Source organism: Juglans microcarpa x Juglans regia, chromosome 7D (assembly GCF_004785595.1).
Source record: "Juglans microcarpa x Juglans regia isolate MS1-56 chromosome 7D, Jm3101_v1.0, whole genome shotgun sequence".
Lineage (NCBI taxonomy): Eukaryota > Viridiplantae > Streptophyta > Magnoliopsida > Fagales > Juglandaceae > Juglans > Juglans microcarpa x Juglans regia.
Genome location: NC_054606.1, coordinates 4,410,676 through 4,434,373, shown reverse-complemented (window position 1 = coordinate 4,434,373; position 23,698 = coordinate 4,410,676). Strand labels below are relative to the sequence as shown.

Genomic DNA, 23,698 nt, shown 5'->3' with positions numbered 1-23,698 from the left:
TTGGGCAGTACAGCCAACGGTAAGAGTGAGGCGGCAAGTAGCACCACTCTCGAATATTATTTATTGAGTCGGGTTACTCTGCCGCCTAAAGTAGCTCGCTCAAGTTGACCGACTGTGTATTTTTGCTTTTTTTTTTCTTTTTTTATTTATTTTACTTTTTCACATTTTTTTAATATATTTAAATATTTTAAAAAAATTAAAAAAAATCTCAATACACTTAAAATTACTTTTTTAATCACTAAGTATAAAAAAAAAAAAATCTGTCAATTGGTCAAATGGAGCGGTATATTAGGGAGGCAAAGTAGTTTTTTTCTTACTTATTATAATAAATTTATAAATTAATTATTTAATATCACGTTCTAAGATGTTGAGAATATTAAAAGAGATGATAATTAAAATTTTTCTTTAATTTTTGACCATCCACATACATCAAAATCTACCCCATCTGCGTGAGGTCCTTAGATTTGATCTTTGTGCTTGAAAAGAGACAAACGTATTGCCTTCGCATGTCGTCATGGATTTCGAAGGCTATCGAAGTCGGTCTAAACTATAATCCATCATTTTTCGCATCTATCTTACTATTTTTTTTTTGACTTCTTTATTGTTAATTAAAAAAAAACAATTCATCTCTCGGACTTTTTTCTGTAGAGGTTAAGTTCTCTTACTCTATGAATGGTGAGGTTGAGTTTCTGTTTAAACAAAGAGTATTGTCTCTTAAACGTTTGTTTGTAGAAAGTATTAGCAATAGTGAAGACTAGACTAGTCACAAAAGAAAATAGTGTACTGGTGGAGCTCCAAATACATTATTTTAGTTTATGATGTCATGTTTGATATGAAAATATCCCATAATGTATCCGATCATAAATTTAAATTTCTTAACGAATGAATGATGACAATTTTTCTTAAAAAAAAAAAAAATCTGCTTCATAATCATTATTTATCTCATTAAAGTACTATATTTTTTTATTGGTACTTGAGTTAATTTGGGCATCTTTAAGGATTTTACTCTTAGAAAGAGAAAATTAATAATGATAAAATTCGGATGCTTAATATAAGCTTGAGAATATAATACGACATCATTTATAATAAGACAAGAAAAGCATTGCGATTAGATAAGCTTAATATGCTTAATATAAGCTTAATATAAGGTGTGTATTTTGCGATTCCACCTGGCCAATATTATTAGCAAACTCTTTAGTATTATTTGTTAAAAATTATACTCAACAATCCTATACCACACACTGTCTAAGAAAAAATAAATAAAAATATAAAAAATAAAAATCTACATCAACAGGTGTGTGGTGTAAAGTCACTGATTATAAAAACTCGTTATTTATATAATTCAATTTCACTTGATAAAGAATCAACTTTGGATTAAATATTCTCTCAATTTCATCAAAATTCACATATTCAGTATAATATAAGACTGAACTAAATCCATAAATTATAATTTTTACATATAATTGGTGAATCTTGAAGGATGGGGATGATTTTCCCCCATGTAATTAACCACTTGTACATCTATTTCTTAAGCAATGTATATGAGAATTACTTCGGTTCCCAAAATAAAAATCAGAAAAAAAAAAAGGGAGAGAAATAATAATAATAATAATTATAATCAGGCCTACCCAACTTCGCTTGTTGAGCTTTTTTTTGGAGTTCTGGCTTAACAAGACGATCTTATTCTCTGCGTCTCCGCCTCTGTTGGTGTTACAGTGACAATGCCTTCAACCTTGCATCGCCTACTCATCTCCACTCTCCGCAACTCCAACCTTCTCTCTCCTACGTTTCCGCCTCTCACCTCAACGCCCGTCCTCCTCTCACTTTGCCTCCGCTTCTTCTCCTCCTCACCCGGCCAAACCCAAGCTCAAACCTCCCAAACCCCAACTCCTCCGCCCCAAATCCCCAACCCCAAAACCAAAACCCCGTTGGAAAAGCAGTTCGAGACTTGGGTCCAGAAGCTCAAACCGGGGTTCAATCCCTCCGACGTCGAGTACGCCCTTTGGTCCCAATCCGATCCCGACCTCGCCCTCGACATCTTCAGATGGACCGCTCTGCAGCGCGGCTACAAACACAACCATGTTACCTACTTTACCATGATAAAGATCCTCATCGTGGGCAAGCGCTACCGCCAAGCCGAGACAATCGTCGAAGAGGTACTCGCCGGCGCTTGTGATATTAGCGTGCCTCTTTACAACTCTATTATTAAGTTCTGTTGCGCTCGAAGATCTCTGTTCAATCTCGCTTTCGATGTTTATAAAAAAATGTATAATTCAGAGAATTGTAAACCCACGCTCGAGACTTATTCATTGTTGTTCAATTCATTGCTTAGAAGGTTCAACAAGTTGAATGTTTGTTATGTGTATTTGCATTCGGTCCGGTCGTTGGCACGGCAAATGAAGGCTTTGGGTGTGATACCGGACACTTTCGTGTTGAATATGATTATAAAGGCATATTCAAAGTGCCTAGAAGTTGATGAGGCGATTCGGGTTTTTCGTGAAATGGGGCTGTATGGATGTGAGCCGAATGCATATACATATGGGTATATAGCGAAGGGTTTGTGTGAGAAGGGAATGGTGGTTAAGGGTTATGACTTCTATAAGGAAATGAGGGAAAAGGGTTTGGTTCCGAGTAGCAGTACGTATATGATTGTGATTTGCAGTCTTGCGTTGGGACGGAGGTTTGAGGACGCGATTGATGCCGTCTTTGATATGTTCGGCAATTCGATGTCTCCTGATTTGTTGACATACAAAACATTGTTGGAGGGAATGTGTCGGGAAGGGAGGGGCAACGACGCCTTTGAACTGCTCGATGAAATGAGGAAGAGGGATCCTTCGATGAATGAGAAGACTTACAAGGCTTTGCTGAATGGATTGCATTTCGTTAGTCGAGACTAGACTCTATATTCAGTCTTCTAAGAATTGAGTTCAAGACTTCAGCTGATACTACATCAGGAGCAAAGCAAGCATCTAGAAACTGTTAAATCTGTTATGAAATATCTAATTCTATCCCTGGAAATTGCTGGATGTCAGATTGATAAAACGGTACCAGAATTGCCCTGAAGATGCGTTTGCATTTTCTTCTGGATGGGTGTATTTTTTTGTGACATTCTGGAATCTGTAAGAAAGGAGAGCAGTGTTGTTGTATCGGCGGTTCTAACATTATATTTTGTGTTGACTTGGGTTTTGGCCAGAGTTTACTTTATGAAATACTTAAGCATCTGGTGAATATTACGAGCAAAGAAGAAAGTTTTATCTTGACTGGGTGAATTGGAAACATCTGACATTCTGTGCTTGGAGGGTGTTAATTTTACCCAGAACTCAAGCATTTGTACTCATTTGATGCAAATGGAAATGTTTGCCTATGAATATGGAAATGTATAAATAATAAAAATAATTTTTCTGGAGTAATATGACATTTTTTATTGGAGTTTTTACTCTACTCAAATCAAGAAGAAAATACATCGTCTCACTTTTCTCATCAAAACATGAAGAAATCTTTATAGACATTCTTACAGATGATGATGATGAGAAGGTTGGAGAATAAAGGTAAAATACATGCAAGGCAGGCAGTAACTGTCACATAGTAGGCTTTTATTCAAACTCTCTAAAGAAAGGGAATAGCAATATAGCATGCATCCTCTCAATTTAGAAGTCCCTTAAATTTTACAGCTCTCCATCCCAAAGCTCTTCAATGGACTTGTAGGGTCCACGAGCAGAAACAAGTTCCTCCTTGAGCATCATCTTGTGCTGCTTGATTTGACCAATCTTGTTAGAGTCATCCCCTGATAGCGCCCAGTCAAATATCTGCAGATTCTCCTTCAACCTCCCCTTGTTGTAGCTCTTCACAATTGGAGCTACCCCTTGCTCATAAACCCATCTAAGACAAACCTGCCATGGAGTAGGTATCTTAAGAGTTAGCTCAACATATATATATATATATATATATATATATATATATATATATCTATATATGATATATGTGTGTATATTACATAAGCAGACACACAATACAGATATGGGTTAAAGTTATATTATGGTCCCTGAATGATCGGAAGTCTAGATGTAACCTCAACCAAAAAACTGAGTGAAATTATGTCCAAGGCACATGGTTTTTGAACTCTGTTGGAAATTGGAATCCTTTATATTTTCCTCTTATATGATGATTTTTTTTCCCAAACTGCTCATATTTTTGTCCAAAAACAATTGAAGCTTGGGCCTTTACAGTCTTCAAAGTTACATGATACAACCTGGGCAACAGTCTTCCCACGAGTTTTCGCAATCTCCTTGAGCGTTTCATTCTCCATGACATGGTTCGTTCCCCAACTACTTCCACTTGCTCCCAAAGGAGAGAAAGCAGTTACGATAATGCCATTTGGCTTGCAAAACTCTATTAGCTTCTTTTGTTGCCAAACTGGGCTCATCTCCACCTGCACAAATAATCATCTTCTGAGTATTATTCTTTGTACATCGCACTTGCTGGTCGTCCACATGCACAGACACGAACAATAACTATAATGTTCGTGAAAAATAGACTCACCTGATTCACTGAAGGAGGAATAGTGGCTGTAGAGAGCAAGTTTTCAAGCTTCTTGCAGGAGAAGTTGCTGACTCCAATAGACTTCGTGAGGCCAAGTCTCTGGCACTCCTCCATGGCTGCCCACACAGACCCGAAGTCCATCGGCATCAGGTCTTGTTCATCAAAAGGGAATACCGACTTCCCAGGTGTAACACTGATGGGCCAGTGGATCAGATAGAGGTCTAGGTATTCCAGCTGAAGAGCCCTGCACCCATTTGGTCACTCAAAACATGATTGGCTTGAACAACTATTTGATGAATTTATTTTCTGTGTTTGTTCCTAGGAGTTATATAAAAGATAATGATCCTCTTACATTTTTTTTACTATTATTTTATTATTCAATTGATTTTTTTTTTTTCTTTTGCTCTTTAAATTTAGATTGAAAATATGAAGAAATGACATTCCTGCATAATTTAAAAATAAGTAAATTCAATCAACTTAATTTAAATAAAAATAAATTTAATTTTATAAAAATTGACAATCTTTTACTTTTTGAATGAGCTTTAAATTAAATTATCTAAATACGTTGGTTGATCAAATTTTTCTTCTTCTATATTATGCATTAAGTTTCATGTGCTAAGATTTTTAATCCGATTCAAATAACAAAAAGAAAAAAAAAAATATAGATAGTAAAATAATAGTAAAGGATGTGTAAGAGAATCATAATTATCCAAATTGGATAAATTGTTTAGTAGGCACCCTCCAATCGCTTTTGGTCATGCAGATCATGTAAGAATAGTAGAAGAAAATCCTCAAGCCACAAATGGATAATCGATGTGGTTTGATGGGTTTGTCTAAAATTATTTTTGTTATAAAATAGATACGTTAAAAAATAAAATCACCAATAATAATAATAATAAAAAGTCTGGAGTTGCATAATTGATGACCCTGCCCTTTTACTCAGTCTAACCGGATTGATTTCTGTAGAGCTGGAACAACAAGATCAGCATGAGCATCAGAAGGCCACAGCTTGGAAGTAATGAAAAGCTCGTCCCGAGAGCCAACAAGGCCGAGTCTAAGAGCTTCTGCAATAGCTTCTCCAAGAGCCTGCTCCGATCCATACGTGGAAGCCGTGTCAAAGTGCCTATAACCGAGCTTGATTGCCTCCAGGACTGCCGATATCAAGGTGGCGCCATCCTTGGAGTCTGCCGCAGTGCCGAAGCCAATCACGGGCATGGCCTTTCGGCCGGTGGAAGAGTTCAGCACCACCTCCGGGATTCCAGTCGCTGCATTTGCTGTGGCAGTGTCCATAATTGCTTAGTAAATAAGGTGAACCCTAGTGTTGGCTTAAATGGGGAGCGTTTTGGATGAGGATAAATTATAATAAGATCAATCAATAAAATTATGATATTTTATACAAATATATTTTTATTTTTATTTAATTATTATTTATTTTAAATAAAATATTTGTAAAAATTTTACTTTGTTTCAAAAGCCTTTGGCAATATCCCCAAATCTTATTATCACTTTTTTTGTTGAATTTTCATAGTGAAAAACATCTACCTACCTATCTGTATAATTAATCACTACTAAATGTTTATTTCCTGTATACCTTTGATTTTAAGATATAAGAGAAAGTTTACTATATCACAACCGCTCAATTTGATTATTGGTCAAATTTTATTTTATTTTTACTTAATGGTTAATGAAGTAATTTTAAATATATTAATATATTTTTTTATTTCTTAAAAATATTTAATTATATTAAAAAAATGTGAAAAAAAAACATAAAATAAAATCATTGAACAGCACGTTCAGTTTTAAGAGTGGAGCGGCATAATAGCTCCACTCAAGATATAAAAATAGTCAACCTACTCACAATAAATAAATAAATAAATAAAAGACAAGTTTAAGGTAGTAAAAAATGCTTTCCACGTTTTTTATTTCTTTTGTTTCAAAGATAAATAATGACCTTTTAATCATTAAAGGGTGGGACTATTATTACACGATCTTTCACTTCTCTGTTTTTTATTTTGTCATGCCTAAGAGCATTCAAATCCTATTTTTATAAAATTTTCTATAATTTAGTTAAAAAATACATTTTTAAAATTTTTTTTTTAAATTTTACTCATCTTTTAAAAATTTTCTACATCTCATTCTCTATACTTTCTCTATTCTATTAAAATAATATTTCTCTATTCTTTCTTTATTATTTTTTTCTCTCATTTCTATTTACAAACTTAACTACTCAATATTTTTTTTTATATTTTGAACTATTACTCTAGTGAATATTTTAAAAAAAAATTAAATTATTTTTAGTGGATATGGTAATATTTTTAAAATTAATTTTTTTATATTTTCGTAATTAATTAAATTATTTTTAAAATTATTATTTAAAATTATAACAAATATGGGTATGAAAGAAAGTGTAGATGATTAGAAGAAGAAATTATTTTATGTATTAGAATAAAATATTGATAAAAAATAGTTTAGGAGATGAATAGTAATTTTCTATATTTGGAGAACTACTGTTCATCCCCTAAACATTTTTCCTTAAAATAGGGATTGAGATGTGTGGAGTATTTTGATCAAAACCCTAAAATAAACCTCAAATTATAGGAAAAGTAGTGTTTTGGGACATGAGATGTGAATGCTCTAAACTTATTTATTTTTGAGTCATACTCAATATTTTGAATACCGTATCGGTAATTGTTTCAGTCGAGGCATTGAAACGAGATATTTTGATATCGGTGTCGTTTCGGATATCGTTTCGGAATAGTCTAATTATGAATAAATTATATATATAAATATATATAAATTATAAATAGTCTGATCTGAAATGAGAGGTAAAAAAATGAGCTTATAGTTTGAAGAAATGAAAAAAAGAAGAAAAAAAAAAGTAAAGGCTAAAATATCAGCCAGTACGGGTCGAAACGGCCGAAATTCTAACCTATACGAAACTATACATTTCTTTGTATCGGCTATGCCACAGAAACGGTATATTTCGACCGTACCAACTGGTACGATACGAAATTCAAAACTTTGGTCCTACTACGAGTACTAATAAAAATACCCATAGATAGCTCTTCTGATAAGGATAATATTTTCTTTTTCTTTTTTTCACATATTTTAAACATGTTTTTTTCAAAAAAAGTAATTCACTAGTAAACACTTCTTTAACGGTTAAATTAATTAAAAAAGAAAGAACTAAATATCGGTCGATTTGGATCCAATTCATCGGTCTTCCAACATTTTCCTTTGTTTTTTCTCGTAGCCTTGTTCACTTTTGGCACATTGGCCACGATTTCTGCTTTTAATCTTGATTTTAAAATATAAAGTGGAAGAGATAGAGACGTGAATGCATTTTACACCATTTTCGAATACAGTTCTTCTATACAGGCGCACGCCGTTGATGTGTGTCAAAGGTTGTTTTATTTAAAAACAAAAAACAAAAAAAAAAAAAAAAAAAACACAAAATAGCAAAAACAAGAAGATGACAAGTCTCCTCTTCACCGCCGGATCCATCTTTACCATCTTTGAAAAAGTCATTCTCTCCTCTAGATCCATCTTCGGAAAAGCCATTCTCCCCAAATCCATCTTCCCGCTCGTAGTCTCCCATTTTTGTGGGTGACTCTCTCTCATTTCTCATATCCCACTGCCCATTCAGCGAACCACGTGAACTCCTAGGTATAATAATCTCTATTCGTTTGAAACAAATAAGATAGAGAGAGGCTCAATCATACTTAATCATATGCCACCGGAAAATGTCCCTCTTGCAGGATCCTGCCATGTCTTGAAAAGATCTTAAATCAGCTCCTGTCGATAGGCTTGTGCACAAGCAAACTGGCATCTTAAATCACTACAATTTGTTCAGAGTTAAAATAAGATGAGTTTAAATAAAAATTAAAAATTGAATAAAATATTATTAAAATATTATTATTATTTTAGAATTTGAAAAAGTTAAATTATTTATTATATTTTATGTAAAAATTTATAAAATTTATAATAATAAGATGAAATGAGATGAGATAAAGGTTGCGTTTGGATGTTGAAATGAGTTGAATTGATATAATATTATTAGAATATTATTTTTTAATATTATTATTATTTTGAGATTTGAAAAAGTTGAATTATTTATTATATTTTGTATTAAAATTTGAAAAAATTGTAATTATGAATTGAGATAAGTTATAGTTCCAAACGAAACAAAATATGTTAAGATTTAACTCTCAATCCAAACCGAACCTTTTAATCAACGAAAAATAAAGCAAGTTTCAAGGAACAAGATTAAACAACCATTCTCAACTGAATACAAATCCGATAGTAATTTTTTTCTTATTTCTTAATTTAAAAGGAGCAAATGAAATCTTCAGCATGTTTTTAATTATTAAACCAACAAACGCATTGGCCGCCACTACAGTCTACCACAATCCTTTGCGCAACATGTTTTACACGTGATTTTGCAGCTACTCTTTCAAGCGCAATTGGATGACTCGCGGCCGCCCATTGTCCTAATAAGTATAATTTTTAATGTTGCGTTTGGATATTAAAGAGATTTTAGATAATCTGAATTGATTTATAGATAGTAATATTTTATAGATCTTATTTATCAATAAAGTACAACTGAAAATGAATTTTTCTCTTGTATTTCATTGTAATGCAGTATGTCTATATACACGATGGAAAGAATAAAAAAGAATAGAAGTTTGTTACAAATTACAATAGAGAATAACAATGCAGTGCTTCTACAGTTTTATTGTAGAATGCATGCTTTCTATTTGGGTGTTGCTCTGCTTATGTGTGACTAAAGGTATAGCAGAGTTATGTAGTCTAATACGCCCCCTCGAATGGTGTATCCACAACATTGAGACTTGATCTAAACCAAAAGAACTTGTCAGCTACAAGAGGCTTTGTAAGCACATTAACAATTTGATCTTTAGAACTGATAAAGGAGACTCTAGGAGTGTTGGTAGCCACTCTATCTCGAACAAAGTGACAGTCGATGTACATGTACTTTGTTCTTGAATGATACACTAGATTGACCGAGAGATAAGTAGCTCAAAGATTGTCACACCACAAGATTGAAGCTCGAGATAATAAGATGCCAAGTTCACGGATGACAGTTTGCAACCAAATAAGTTTAGTAGCAGAGGAAGCAATGGATTTGTATTTTGCTTTGGTGGATGATCTAGCCACAGTTTGTTGTATCTTGGAGATCCATGAGATGAGGTGTTTTCCAAAAAATATACAAAATACACATGTTGATCTACGGTCGTCTGGACATCTACTCCAATCGGCATCAAAGTAAGCTTGGAGAGTAAGGCTAGACTTTGATGCAAAAAACAAGCCATGATTAATGGTGGCTTTTAAATACCGTAGAATACGTTTGACTACACTCCAATGAGGAAGTTTTGGTGAGTACATGAATTGACAGACCTTATTTACTGCAAAGGTGATGTTAGGTCTGGTTATGGATAGGTATTGTAAACCACCCACAAAGTTGCGATATAAAGTGACATCCTCAAAGTCAGGAGAAATTGGTAAAGCTCATGCGAGGAGAGGGGTTCAACCCGTGTAGTGACAAAAGTTACAAAGGACTCATATGAGGGTCCTAGGCCATTCAGCAAATAAGTAACAAGTTCTTTATCAGATAGAGGGTTACCAGTGGCTTCGAGTGAATCGGCAAGTAGACGTACCTTCCCAAAGTAATATAAGATTGTTTGATCTCCTCATGAGAGATTAGTGTGCTGAAAACGAACTAGAAACTTTTTGACTTGGGAATGAGAGCAAAACGTGGAGGAAAGTGAATTCCATAGTTCTTGAGCTGTAGTAGAGGAGATTACATGTCCTAAGACGGATTCTAAAAGGGAGGAGAAGAGAATACTCAAGACAAGTTGGTCGGTATGTCGCCAAGAGAGGAAGGCTGATTTGGTTTTTGGGATAGCATCATAACCATCAAGAAGAAATTTGAAAGGGCAAGGAGATAGCCATCAACGAAGGAAAATAGATCCTGACCACGCAGGTATGCAGATGTTTGCACCTTCCAGAGAAGATAATTTTCGGTAGACAACTTTGTGGTGACAAAATGTGAGAAGGATGAGGTAATGGAGGAGGAGGAGGAGGAGGAGGGGATGAAGGTGCAACCATGGATCAGAGTGATTGTTAGTCGATCAGCTTTGATACCATGTTAGACAGAGTACAATTGAAAATGAATTCTTCTCTTGTATTTCATTGTAGTGCAGTATGTATATATACATGATGGAAAGAATAAAAAAGAATATAAGTTTGTTACAAATCACAGTAGAGAATAACAGTGCAATGCTTCTACAATTTTATTCTAGAATGCATGTCTGCTGTTTATGTGCCAGACTGTTCATCCAGGCAGAATTTTTTCCCGACCCGATCTGGAACCTGAGAAATCGGATTTTGATTCTGGGTCCTGCCTGAACCCCGTGCCCTTTTTTTTTTTTTTAATTTATTAAGATGGTTAGCACATTCGCTCTTCCGTTAAAATGGAAGACACCAGCACTCTCAAATGTAAATGCACCTATCATTTTAAGGTAAGTCCCATAGTCAAAAGGCATGAACTTTATCCCAAATTAGAAGAGAGCTAAGACTACTTTTGGCCGGTTCATTACATTAGTCAGGGATTGGTATGCCCAATCTTTTAATGCTCTGTTTTTATGTTCAAGATTCTTTCAACTATATTTCTGTAATTAATTAGGTATGGATTTTGAATGCCATCTTTCGATGATATGGACATGACCATTGAAAGCTATTAGTCCAGGGGAAATGTACCAAGTTGCCACAAACTCAGGTCTGACTTCAAGTTTCGCATAAAGGTAAAAACAGAATAAAATGGGAAATCTTTAAACCTTATTTGGCTTGTTCTTCTTTAAACCAAGGCAGTGTATGATGGAGTCATGGAGATATACCTGTTCAAGCGAGTAACGATATGCAAGGCTAATGTTTATCTTCCTCCATGACTCTAGATCAAAGATATTCATGCCAAGCCCATGCACATTTGAAACTTTTTAATATCAAAACATTCAAACGAATTTTTTTTTTTTTTTAAAATCGGGTATTGGATTATGAACTCGGGTTCCAAGTTTACAACCCGGATTCATCCAGGTTCCAGTCCGGGTCTGACCCGGCTAACCCAGACTGGATTTTGGCTCGAGTTTAAAACCGTGTTCCGGTCTGGGTATACCCGGATTCCCTAGGCGAAACTCGGATGAACAGTCCTATCTGTGTGTTGCTCTGCTTATGTGTGACTAAAGGTATATCAGAATTATACAGTCTAATACCATTGAGATGCGTTTAAATGTAAATAAGTTGAGATGTGTTTGAATGTATGAAGTAGATTGCGATAAATTTGATTTTTTTATGAGAAGTTGAAAAAAAATAATGGGTTCCAATCATTGATTTGAGATGAGTTGAAGTATGCTTGGTAACCAAACAAAACTACTACGTTAAATTGTAAAATTATTTTTATTTTAAAGTAAATTTAATGTATAATATAAAATTATGTCAGTTTGTAAATTTATTTTTATAAAATCTTTTTTTGACTATAACATCTCTATTTTCATTTTAATTATGGTTGTTGAGAAGGCACCGGTCACTAATCAGGTGTATATGAAGCAACAGCCATATACCCTCGAGAAAGGAGGGTACGTCTCTTTGTGTTCATCATGATGAATTAATTGACAACCTAATAAAATAAATTAAAAAGAAAAAATAATGTCTTAAATGAAGTTTAACCATGGGTATGCAGGTTTTAATCAAATTTGTCAAGACCATCTTTCGGTTCTATTCTTGAGATTCCACTTCTTCGGCGACGACAAGTCGTCTTTTGGTCAGAAAAGGAGACTTCACAAGAGAATGGCATTGGATACCAGTTTAAAGTGGGAAAATCAAAGGGAGGGTGAGCTAAAGAAGAGAATGAAGAGGCCGCACGATATTATTCCAATTTGATCTGTCAAAGAACAAGAAAGAAAAATAATATTTACTGTCATAGAGTACATAAGTACCACGTACTCATTTTTTCAAAATGAGTAATAAAATATCTACATAAAAAAATTAATTTTTAATAATAGGCTACTATTTTTCAACAAAAAGCGCGATTTTTGTACAATACATGACTGTATATAATATTATATAAAAAGTGAATATTTCTCTTTTAGGTATCATTTCATAATTTTAGGTCGTTTGATAAGAGTAATGATGCTCGAAATTTAGATATTCTTTTATGGAAAATGCTAGGATAGCTATTAAATGTGCCTACCAAATATGTCCACAGTACAAATGAGTTTTTTATTTTTTTCTTTAAATATTTTTTAAACATCCTTAACAATTAAGAAGAAAATAAAAATATATATAAATTCACTAATAGTCACTTACTTAACCATAAAAAAAATTAAAAAATAAATAAAAATATATGAGTTGACACATATGGTAGTCATACTATAATTTTCCTTCTTTTATTGCATCACCATTTATCAAATTCAAATTCAAAAATTTAACCTCAGTATTCACCTGGTCCCAAGAAATATTGATATTTCTATATTTAAAGGAATTTAAGGATGTTTGGTCATATAATTGAAATATAAATAGCCAGCACTTGAACTTAAATCAGATTGGCAGACCACGCATAACTTTGGACAGGGCAGCCATTCTAGCAAGTAACTGATCACATATTAAAACAGCCTCCAAAGTCCAAAAGCCATTGTGGATGAAGATTCTGAGTTTGAACTTTAAACCAATCAAGTTTTGGTGCAATTTAAGAGGTGCAGAATTCTCTTCTTAACATATCACAAGTCGTATTTCCTAGATCTTGGCCAAACTTCAAAATATGATTAGACTGCTGTTTAAGATGAACAACAGAGGAAGATACTTTATTTTTGGGTAAGTATCTGAGAAGACTCAAAATGACATAATGATAATGCCACACATTCAGGCTGGTAAAATATGCCAGCCCTAATCCTGTTAAATCTGTCAAACACTTCAATATCAAGGAGAGGATCAACCAAATTTGATAATCCATCCAACGCCAGGTTAACCCTTAGAACGCAAACCTCTGGCATACACATAACAGACCATGAATTTTTGTGCCAGCATTCACTTAAATTCCCCGGAAAGTTGTGAACAAAAACCCGAGTCTCGACTCATTGCCAAGTGAATATTAAATACAGAGAATCCCCAAACCATTCAATTTATCTGTATAGAAATTGGAACCAAACCTTCCAATTATTCAAAGAATCTCAAGAAACAAACTCAAGAATGCATAAAAAACAGATTCATGGACACTTGCGGTATTCATTCAAAATTAAACATTTAACAAATTCAGAGATTGAGAGTAAAGGAATAGACGTCAACTAAAGATTAAAAAATTGGAAAAATGCTAAGACAGAAGCCTTCGCACTTAACACACCCTGCACACCCTCCACCTCAGCAACGTTTCCATTTTCCCTTCAAGGTTCCAGCAAGCAGTTAAGGTTTTCGTATTTTCTCCTTTCATTTTCATCTGTGACTTGTGCTATGATTTATGCTACTGTTTTCTCTCTGCTTCTCTTCCATTTTCTCCTTTAAGGTTTCATATTTGCTCTGTTCCACCAAATCAAGAACTTGAAGCTAGAGTGATTGAGAAAGGGCCGTAGATCCGACTCAGGAAGTTCAAATCTCATTTAAAATTCTCCAAGCCACCCACCCAATCCACAACACCTCAGATCAGATTGAAATCATGCAAATCACACAATAGCTACAAATACAGAGCGGATGCAAAACTTATTCTTGCAGGAAAAAATGATTTTGGGTATCCCTTCTATGAACCAACAGTTGCAACCATCTTGAACCTCTAATCAATACCACTTGTCTCTGCCAGTCTAGAGAGAATCGCAACTCCAGTTCAATGTGCAAACCCTGAAACAGCATCTCCAATAATGCTATGCGGCTGAAGAATAAGTAAGAACTACTAACAAGAAGAAAGGACCAGAAATTGTATGCTATAACTTCTGTTCTTTTTTTTATTAATTAAAATTACTCCACATCACCTCCACATTAGGGGTGTGCGGAGTGTGCAAAAATAATGAAGGGCTTCTTTGTAGCAAAACCCTAAAAATTAAAATCAATATGGCCAAAAATGGCATCAGTTTGAAAATTTTCAACTCAATGGCACTTCACCCACCAAGAGATATAGAGTGACAGAGTGATTTCAGAGAGATTTAAACTAAAATGTTCAGTCGAATTATAGACTAAAATAAGGGCTTCAGCAAGGTCAGTAGAACAATCAGAGAACTTTGAAGACCAATATGATATGAGGTTCTACATCATATTCAGACAAAAGAATCTCATCATTTTGCTTTGCTCTCTTGCCAGAAGCTTGTCCTAGAAACCATGAATGAAGAAATCACAAAGATAGCTTCATAAAGTCCAATGGAGATACACGAACATCATACATGAAATGTAAGAATCGCCATACTCAAATTATTTTTATATAATTGAATTTATTTTTAATTATATTATATTATTACATTGGTTGATTCAATTTATTTTCTTCTAAATTATGCAAGAATGTCATGTTGCAAAAAAAAAAAAAAAAAAAAAAAAAGAAGAAGCTAGGTAGCTTAAAGGAGGCATAAGGGCATCACTACCCAACACTTAAACATCAAGGAGAGGATCAACCAAATTTGACAATCCATCCAACGTCAGGTTAACCTTCAGAACGCAAACTCTGGATACAAGTACATAACAGACCATGAATTTTTGTGCCGGCATTCACTTAAATTCCCCGAAATGTTGTGAATAAACACTTGAGTCTCAATTCATTGAATAATAAATACAGAGAATCCCCAAAGCATTCAATTTATCTGTATAGAAATTGGAAGGAAACCTTCTAATTATTCAAAGAAACTCAAGAAACAAACTTAAAACTCCTGTTATGCATGCGCAAGAATGCAGAAAAAACGGATTCATGAACATTTGCGGTATTCATTCAAAATTAAACATTTAACAAATTCAGAGATTGAGAGAAAAGGAATAAACATCAACTGAGGATTAAAAATTAAAATCAATATGGCTAAAAATGGCATCAGTTTGAAAATTTTCAACTCAATGACTTCACCCACCGAGAGATATAGAGTGTGAGGGTGATTTCAGAGAGATTTAGGTGCCGTTTGGATAATGAGTTGAGATGAGATGAGTTGGGATGAAAGTTAAAATAAAATATTGTTAAAATATTATTTTTTAATATTTATTATTGTTTTGAGATTTGAAAAAATTGAATTGTTTATTATATTTTGTGTGGAGATTTGAAAAATTTGTAATAATGAGATAAGATGAGACGAGACAATTTCACTATCCAAACAGGGCCTTATGGACTTAGAGAGAAAGTGTTCAGTCGAATTATAGACCAAAATAAGGGCTTCAGCAAGGTCAGCAAAACAATCAGAGAACTTTGAAGACCAATATGATATGAGGTTCTACATCATATTCAGACAAAAAATCGCATCATTTTGCTTTGCTCTCTTGCCAGAACCAGCTTATTCCTAGAAACCATGAATGAATAAATCACATAGGTAGCTTTATAGAGGCCCATGGAGATACACGAACATCATATATGAAATGTAAGAATCGCCATACACGAATTTGCTTTGCTGATTCAGTTAATTAAGTACACAAGATATTATAAAGATTCGCTAGATGAATTAAGTACGAAGGGCTTGAGGCAGGTCAGCAGAGCAATCAGAGAACTTTGAAGACCAATCTGATAAGGATTCTACATGATGTTCAGACATGATAAACTCATCATTTTGCTATGCTTTCCAGCCAGAACATCTTATCCTCAGAAACCATGATAAAAGAAATCATATTGATAGCAGACAGACCATCACTCTACATGAAAAAACTAAAACTTGAGGACCCCATAATGCAAGCAACACAAATATCAAACAGCTGTGCAGAAACCAGGTTCAAACGCAAGATTTGGGCGTTTCTTATTCTCAGAACAGCAGCAGCGAGCAGTCAGTTCTAAAAATGAATTACTTCCAAAATAAATGCACAAACGGTGGTTTATACTCAATGCATCTCCTATTAATTCCATTATTTGTGGCATTAACAGAGTAGTACAAGGAGTTTTTCCTTCATCGCACAGCGTAAATACGGTTACTGCCACTCTCAATATAGCACCCTGTAAAATCCTTTTCTCGATGTTTCCTTGCCGCTAGACTTGAAGAAGCAAGGGGCTATCTGGTGCATAACTACCGGATAATATATCCATTTTTTTCAAACGAAAACAAGAAGAAAGTAAAAGAAAAAAAAAAACAAGGTAAATTAACCGAATTAGCAGGATGTGACGAGATACCTATCAGCAGTCGTACTGCGTTTTAAGGGTTTCTCTTACGATTTCTTCCGTTCTTTCTGGAACTTTATCCTTGACGGCTGAGAATCAATGAGCTTATTACTGGCGCTTTTATAGGGCGTCGGGGAGTATGGGCTAACGGGTTTTGATTTCGGTTTAGGGTTTTATAATAGAATAATGATAGTATACTTTCACAATTTATCTATCCATTCTAATTGTTTATGTATTTAATTTTTTTAATAGTTAAAAAAATGATTATTAATATATTTATTTTTTAAAAATATTTAAACATATTTAACAAATATTTAAAATAAAAAGCCAAAAAATATATATAATTTGTACTAGCAGCACATCGGGCAAATTGAAAAGTCATAATAACACTAGTCTTTATAATATTAAGTCTCTATTAGCCTTTAGGATTAGGAGCCAAATAATTTAAGGGAAAATAAACATTAAAGTTTAAATACTGAAAATATAAAAAAATTAAAAATAAGAAATAGTTTTAATAGCTTATAATCATTTACAAACCTAAATTTTAAACAAAACAAAATAAGGACCAAATAAAAATAAAGATATTTAGAAATAAGATATAAAAATAAAAAAGTACGGCTTATCTTGAATAGTACACCTGTACAAATAATTTCCCAGAATTTAACGCTCTCAAAACAATTCATCTGTTTGAGATTGAGAATGCATTTAGATATTAAACTGAGTTGAGTTGAGATAATAAAATATTATTTTTTAATATTATTATTATTTTAAGATTTAAAAAAGTTGAATTGTTTATTATATTTTATATTAAAATTTAAAAAAATTGTAATAATGAATTGAAATAGATCCAAACTTACCTTGAGTTTGAAAGTTTAAAAAGTACTTTTAACTATTTAAAAGTTCTTTTAAACAAAAAAATGATATATTTAGTAAATTTATAAAATGTGCTCTGATAATCTAAAAAAATTGAAAGTTTACTTTTTAAAAAATACCAAATGGAAGTTTTTATAGAAAAACTCATGCAGATAACTATATATTTTTAAAAAATTAATGTAATTAACTTTAAAAGTACTTTTGATACATATTTATCAAACAATAAACAACTTTTGAACTATAGAGCTTATTATTTAAGTTATAAGCTATAAGCCTTAAAATTATAAGTTATATTTCCCACGACAATCCCAAACATGTACTAAAAAAAAAATTTATACATAGAAGGATTGTGTGATCTATTTAATTAATTTGTAATATATTTTTTTTTCATTTTATTTTAATATTTAAATATGTGTATTTAAATTCATATTTGGGGAATGAAATAGAACAGCTCACACATTAACAAAGAAGGTATTACAAATGGCGGATGAACAAGTATGGATGGAAGAGAGATAAAATGTTATTGTAATGAGAGAAATGGCATGTATGAACTGATTTTATGATGTATGAATGGAAGGAAATTTATTTAAAAAAATATATATGTGCGTATTTAAATAGAATGATAAAAATTAAAAATCATATATTAGTTAAGTGAAAGTGTGTAATGTAAGATTTTATTATAGTATTTCTTTTACCAATAATTTGCCAAAAAATTACAAAATTGTTCTCTTTATCCCATCTCAAACTCATAACAGGTGGCTGCTTATTTGTCTAATGTTCTCTGGCCTGAGAAAAGAAAGGATGGCTGTATGTGTTTTGATGGTCCACCATCATGTTCATTTTCAAGCATTTGCCATAAAATAAATAGTACTAACCTCTACTGAATCCTGCATCTTAAGATGAAATAATAAATATTTGTCATTTTAGGGTAGGTAAGTTTATGTAATGAACCCAATTATAACAGTTTCGCACAGTTTTTTTTTTTTTTTTTTTTTTTTTTTAAGTTGGATAAATTTTGGAATCTACATTAAAAAAATATATATATATATTTTTCATAATAATAATTATTATTTTTTTTTTCAAAATGAGTAAGAGAGATTTGCATGTCAAAAGAATGTATTAACGTATAATTAATCATGTATGTTGGAGCCCAAATTATAAAGAAGAGTAATACTTCTCATCATTCTCTCATTATCTTATAATTAGATATTGATTATAGACTATTTATTATATTTTACTTGTGAATTTATATCTAATGTTATATTATAAGATGAGTAGATTTTTTCAATCAAATAATGGTAAGTCTTACCTCAACTCTGACTTAAAAAACCCATCAACTATTATTATTAAATGAAAATTGTTGTGAAAACGAAGGAGACCTCATTTTCAAATTGCAAAAACATGGGCTGGATCTCATCTCAAATGCTCGGAGGATTTGGTTTGTTAAAAACGGAGGAAATTTTGGAACGGATACGGACTCGGAAAGGTCCTCTGGCGCGGGGTTTCGGGTGAGTTTGGCTTCAGCAAACAAGCAGAAGTTTCGGAGATCCAGAGATAAGAGGGTGAACCAATCAAAAGGACTTTTTGTCAGCATAAAATGGTCGAACAACCCCCATTTCCTTTTTTATCTTGTTCTGCAACAAAATAGATTTGGGTTTAGATTTCAAAGTACTTGAAGATAATTTGATTAGTATTTACCGCTAAAATGCTCACAACAAACAGTCTCTAAATACAAAAACTGCTTCTGTTTTACATATCTCTGTTCAGTTCTGCTCAAGAACTCCCACCTCCATCAACGTCCATCAAGATATTTAACCGTGGATGTAAAGGGATGGCACTTGAGTCACTTGAAAGAAGTACCAAAATCTGATACTTCAAATAGAAATAGTTGGGATCAAAGGGTGGTTAACCAAAGCCAGCTTCTCTAGACCAAAAACTGGCAGTATCAGATGGCTTTGATAAACTAGATCTCGACAACTGTATTGATTTAATGGGCATGTGCCATTTTAGAATTTAGCCTACCTGAACCTCAACTGGATGGCTCTTTTATGAAGTTGCAGACTGAGGGCCGACATCAGCCTTAACGGCTACTTGCGCTGTAATACTGTTTCGCATCAGTATCCAACTTTTTCGTTGCTTCTTGTAAACCAAGCTAAGTTTACTTTTAATGCATTTACACAAGTTGCATAGGGCAAGCAAAAAGCTTTCATATACTTGGTTGGGAGATGCCCCCCACCACTTCTCGTTTGTATCTGTCATTTCTCTTTTCCTTTTTTACATGAAAAAAGTTATTTATTTTTTTGCAATTCAAAAAATAATTTAAGTGTATTGATCTATATTTTTTTTTTATTTTTTAAAAATATTTATAAATATTAAAAAAATAAGAATATAAAAAAAAAATTATAAAAGCATCTAGCGGTCGTAAAGCGGGCTCTTTTTAAAGAGTAGCCCGACTCTTTTTACATATATTCCTCTCGTCCAACTCCGATTTCACTCTCTCCGCGCATGACTTTGTGCTTTCCTTTTCTTTCTCTTTCCACGAAGCTGAGTGAGAATTATTAAAAAAAGGTGTTATTCCCCAAACCCTTCATTACGTTTTGACACATTGGTCGGAGACTCGGAGGGTCTGGTTCAACTCCCTATCATCTTTCTAACCTACCTCCTTTCCAAAAGCTTCAATCTTCCCCATACTTGCTTGCACCGACAGATCCAATCCCCATCCACCACATCTCTATCTTTCTGATACAGACCCTTATATTCTTATTAAACACATATTTCTCTTCCTTTTTCTCTTTTCTCTTTCTTTGGGTGCTTTCAAGAAGCAGTGTACCAATGAAGATGAGTCTGGGTTTGGGTCTGGGTTCGGTTCTGGTTCCTCTGCTCACTCTCTCCCTCTTGGTTTCCATTTCCAGTAAGCTCACTTTTTTCTCTCACAATCTCATATATGGTTTTGTGGCTTTACTGCATTTCTTGTGTTCTCTAACTAGTGTTGCTTACAGGCGCAGAGATCTCAGGCAAAGTGGGTGTAAACTATGGACAGCTCGGGAATAATCTGCCATCACCGTCACGGTCGGTAGAGTTGATCAAATCCCTCAAAGCTAAGCGAGTGAAAATCTACGATGCCAATCCAGAAATCCTCAGAGCCCTAAAAAACACTGACATTCAAGTCTCGATCATGGTCCCCAACCAGCTCATTTCCAACATCTCCCACAACCAAACCCTCGCCGACCAGTGGGTCCTATCCAACGTCGTGCCCTTTTTCCCGGATACCATGATCCGGTACCTCCTCGTTGGAAACGAAATCCTTAGCTCCTACTCCGACACCCAAACCTGGTACGATCTCGTCCCCGCCATGCGCAAAATCAAGAACTCCCTCAGAGTCCATGGAATTCGTAAGATCAAGGTTGGGACTCCATCAGCCATGGACGTCCTCGAGTCGTCATTTCCACCTTCCAACGGTACGTTCCGGTCCGACATCGCTGATCGGGTCATAAAACCCATGTTGCAGTTCTTGAACCGAACCAAATCCTTCTTCTTCCTGGATGTGTACCCCTACTTCCCTTGGTCTTCGGACCCCGTCAATATCAAACTAGACTACGCTCTGTTCGAGTCCAAGAATACCACGTACTTGGATCCGGTTTCGGGATTGACCTACACCAACCTCTTCGACCAAATGGTGGACGCTGTGACTTTCGGTATGAAGAGACTCGGTTACCCGGATATTCGTATCTGGATCGCCGAAACGGGTTGGCCCAACGGCGGTGACTTTGACCAGATTGGTTGCAATATCTACAACGCTGCAACTTACAATCGCAACGTAGTAAAGAAATTTACATCGGACCCTCCAATCGGGACGCCGGCTCGGCCGGGTAAGGTGCTGCCGTCTTTCATATTCGCTCTGTACAATGAGAACCAGAAACCAGGTGCTGGTACGGAGCGGCATTTTGGGTTGCTGAATCCGGACGGGTCGAACGTGTACGAGATGGACCTGTCAGGAGAGACGCCGGAGTCGGAATACAAGCCATTACCGAAGCCGACGAACAACGAACTGTACAAGGGAAAAATATGGTGTATGGTGGCGAAGGGAGCAAATAAGAGCGAGGTGGAGTCGGCGTTATCGTACGCATGCTCGCAGGGAAACAAAACCTGTGACCCGATCCAACCGAGGGGAAGGTGTTACAAACCCGATTCGTTGTTTTGGCATGCGAGCTACGCGTTTAGTTCTTATTGGGCTCAGTTCAAGAAGGTGGGTGGGTCGTGCTACTTCAATGGGCTCGCCACTCAAACAATCAAGGATCCAAGTAAGTTACCACTGTACCCTTTTAATATACCATTTCTCTTATCTTTATATATGTTTCTATTTCAGTTTCCTACTCTCAATACCAGTCTATATATTATTAGAATAAATAAAAAAATTGATAGCAATAGAAAATTAGATTTATGAATTAATAACAGAATACAAGAATAGAAGTAACTAATTATTATTATTATTATTATTATTGAAACCGACTGTTGAACAAAGTCACGATTAATTTCAGAATGTACAAGTTGAGTTTTTCTCAAGTACAAAAATACCCAATAATTCAAGAGAAGTTCTAATTCAGGACGTTCATTCATACCTCGCTCCAATGCCATTTATTTCGCCACCTCTTAGGATTAGAAGTTGCAAATGGTCAAAACAGACGAGACTGTGATTCCTAACACAAATTTCTATGACTTGTTTTTCTATTTAAAGAATGAATGAATGGAACTCCAAAAATAGTGACATCTGATAATTTGTTTATCTCAGGTTATGGATCCTGCAAGTTTCCAGGTGTGACACTTATATGAAGGAGAAAGAGATAGAGAGAGAGAGAGAGAGAGTCAATACAACCCCCAGTTTTCAGGCTTTTGCTTGCATCTGTTTGGCCGGCCGGCCGGCCTGCCTCTACTATTTATGGGCATCCCTCTGATTTCATTTATTTATTTACAATTCAAAAAGGTAGGCCTTATTTCCGGTTCCTTCCGGATAGAACTTAGATAACACCCAAATAAGGATTCATTAGCTTGGAACCCCCACCAGATTTTGATTCCATTCATCACTCGCTCTCTCTCGAGTACTTTGTTCTTTACTTTTGACTAGTTTTTGTGGCATTTTTCATTTGATGATCATACCTACCTCCTGCAACCTTCCAACGGCTATATATTTTGTGGATAGTTAACGGCTACTTTTGTTTCCTTTTATGTGGTTGTTTGGGTTTATTTATAGTCATGACGTTTGAGGACTATTAAATGCTTTTTAGGTACCTCTATTTATTTCATTCTGCTCATTTATTTAATAATATAAGGTATTTTGTTATTGTCAATCTAATCGTTAATAAAAACAAAAACTAGTTTTTAATTTGCTATCATAAATTACAACAATCGGTAATTAACATCGAGATTTTCAATTTATACCATAGGTTAAAAATAGGGAAAAAAAATAACAAGGCATAATATTAATAATGATCAAATCTTAATATATAATATAAATTGTCCAAAAGTTGATACTTCAAGATACATTTTGCAAAACTGATAATAATTGGAGATGTTAAGCGTATATTTCCTCCATAATAAATAATTTTTATACAGTATCTAAAAATTTCTCCCAGAATTGGGAAATCACAAACATTTTTAACGAAATATTATTAATAGCGCATATATCGCCAAATTTAAGTTTTAAACCTCTCGTGTATATAATCTCCTACGGCTCTCCTAAATTTATTTGTTAGTTAAACAAATGTAAATATAATGAGGTTCGTGAAGTGACTAGAAATACGGAATGATTGTGCAGTATTTATATATTTTATAATTAATTGTACTTAATATTACCCATTTATTTGTGGGATAAAAGGGGTATATATATATATATATATAGATGTTTTTCTAAAATGTCGTGACATATACGAGGAGACGGATGTAAAAAATTGGTTTCACTGATAT

At 34.0% G+C, this 23,698-nt stretch overlaps 3 protein-coding genes, 2 long non-coding RNA genes and 3 other non-coding genes across 9 annotated transcripts; 3 read left to right on the top strand and 5 right to left on the bottom strand.

Moving 5' to 3' along the window:
* Positions 1-1,637: 1,637 nt before the first annotated feature.
* On the top strand, positions 1,638-3,410 carry LOC121239479 (pentatricopeptide repeat-containing protein At3g25210, mitochondrial). The gene has a single exon (XM_041136734.1). The coding sequence runs from the start codon at positions 1,722-1,724 to the stop codon at positions 2,895-2,897; it is 1,176 nt and encodes a 391-aa protein (XP_040992668.1). The 5' UTR covers positions 1,638-1,721; the 3' UTR covers positions 2,898-3,410.
* LOC121239480 (non-functional NADPH-dependent codeinone reductase 2-like) lies at positions 3,397-5,905 on the bottom strand. The gene is made up of 4 exons (XM_041136735.1): positions 5,489-5,905; positions 4,540-4,783; positions 4,250-4,429; positions 3,397-3,890 (listed from the first exon to the last, which is right to left on the bottom strand). The coding sequence occupies exons 1-4, from the start codon at positions 5,827-5,829 to the stop codon at positions 3,666-3,668; spliced, it is 990 nt and encodes a 329-aa protein (XP_040992669.1). The 5' UTR covers positions 5,830-5,905; the 3' UTR covers positions 3,397-3,665.
* An 8,070-nt stretch (positions 5,906-13,975) lies between these two features.
* Positions 13,976-17,051, bottom strand: LOC121238758. The gene is made up of 2 exons (XR_005935157.1): positions 16,877-17,051; positions 13,976-14,436 (listed from the first exon to the last, which is right to left on the bottom strand). It is a non-coding gene; the product is annotated as an uncharacterized LOC121238758 (long non-coding RNA).
* LOC121238759 lies at positions 14,687-16,370 on the top strand. Its single transcript, XR_005935158.1, has 2 exons — positions 14,687-14,790; positions 15,948-16,370. It is a non-coding gene; the product is annotated as an uncharacterized LOC121238759 (long non-coding RNA).
* LOC121240143 lies at positions 14,799-14,877 on the bottom strand. Its single transcript, XR_005935470.1, has one exon. It is a non-coding gene; the product is annotated as a small nucleolar RNA R160 (small nucleolar RNA).
* Positions 15,956-16,033, bottom strand: LOC121240145. Its single transcript, XR_005935472.1, has one exon. It is a non-coding gene; the product is annotated as a small nucleolar RNA R160 (small nucleolar RNA).
* Positions 16,253-16,330, bottom strand: LOC121240144. The gene has a single exon (XR_005935471.1). It is a non-coding gene; the product is annotated as a small nucleolar RNA R160 (small nucleolar RNA).
* Positions 17,052-20,224: 3,173 nt separating the features above from the next.
* Positions 20,225-22,978, top strand: LOC121238756 (probable glucan endo-1,3-beta-glucosidase A6). Of its 2 annotated transcripts, none has more exons than XM_041135769.1 (3): positions 20,225-20,648; positions 20,737-22,130; positions 22,265-22,407. In XM_041135769.1, the coding sequence occupies exons 1-3, from the start codon at positions 20,570-20,572 to the stop codon at positions 22,334-22,336; spliced, it is 1,545 nt and encodes a 514-aa protein (XP_040991703.1). In that variant the 5' UTR covers positions 20,225-20,569; the 3' UTR covers positions 22,337-22,407. The 2 variants fall into 2 exon arrangements, with proteins under 2 accessions (XP_040991703.1, XP_040991704.1); XM_041135770.1 differs by lacking the exon at positions 22,265-22,407 and adding an exon at positions 22,527-22,978 and having other exon boundaries at positions 20,228-20,648; positions 20,737-22,038.
* Positions 22,979-23,698: the final 720 nt, after the last annotated feature.

Bases quoted from the DNA above. Each gene is read 5' to 3' on its own strand.
- LOC121239479 (XM_041136734.1), top strand. From the start codon at position 1,722: ATGCCTTCAACCTTGCATCGCCTACTCATCTCCACTCTCCGCAACTCC.
- LOC121239480 (XM_041136735.1), bottom strand. From the start codon at position 5,829: ATGGACACTGCCACAGCAAATGCAGCGACTGGAATCCCGGAGGTGGTG. The intron at 4,784-5,488 runs GTTAGACTGAGT...AAATGGGTGCAG, and splicing joins GCTCTACAGAAATCAATCCG to GGCTCTTCAGCTGGAATACC. The intron at 3,891-4,249 runs GTTGTATCATGT...ACTCCATGGCAG, and splicing joins GTGGGAAGACTGTTGCCCAG to GTTTGTCTTAGATGGGTTTA.
- LOC121238756 (XM_041135769.1), top strand. From the start codon at position 20,570: ATGAAGATGAGTCTGGGTTTGGGTCTGGGTTCGGTTCTGGTTCCTCTG. The intron at 20,649-20,736 runs GTAAGCTCACTT...TGTTGCTTACAG, and splicing joins CCTCTTGGTTTCCATTTCCA to GCGCAGAGATCTCAGGCAAA. The intron at 22,131-22,264 runs ATTATTAGAATA...AACAAAGTCACG, and splicing joins CTCTCAATACCAGTCTATAT to ATTAATTTCAGAATGTACAA.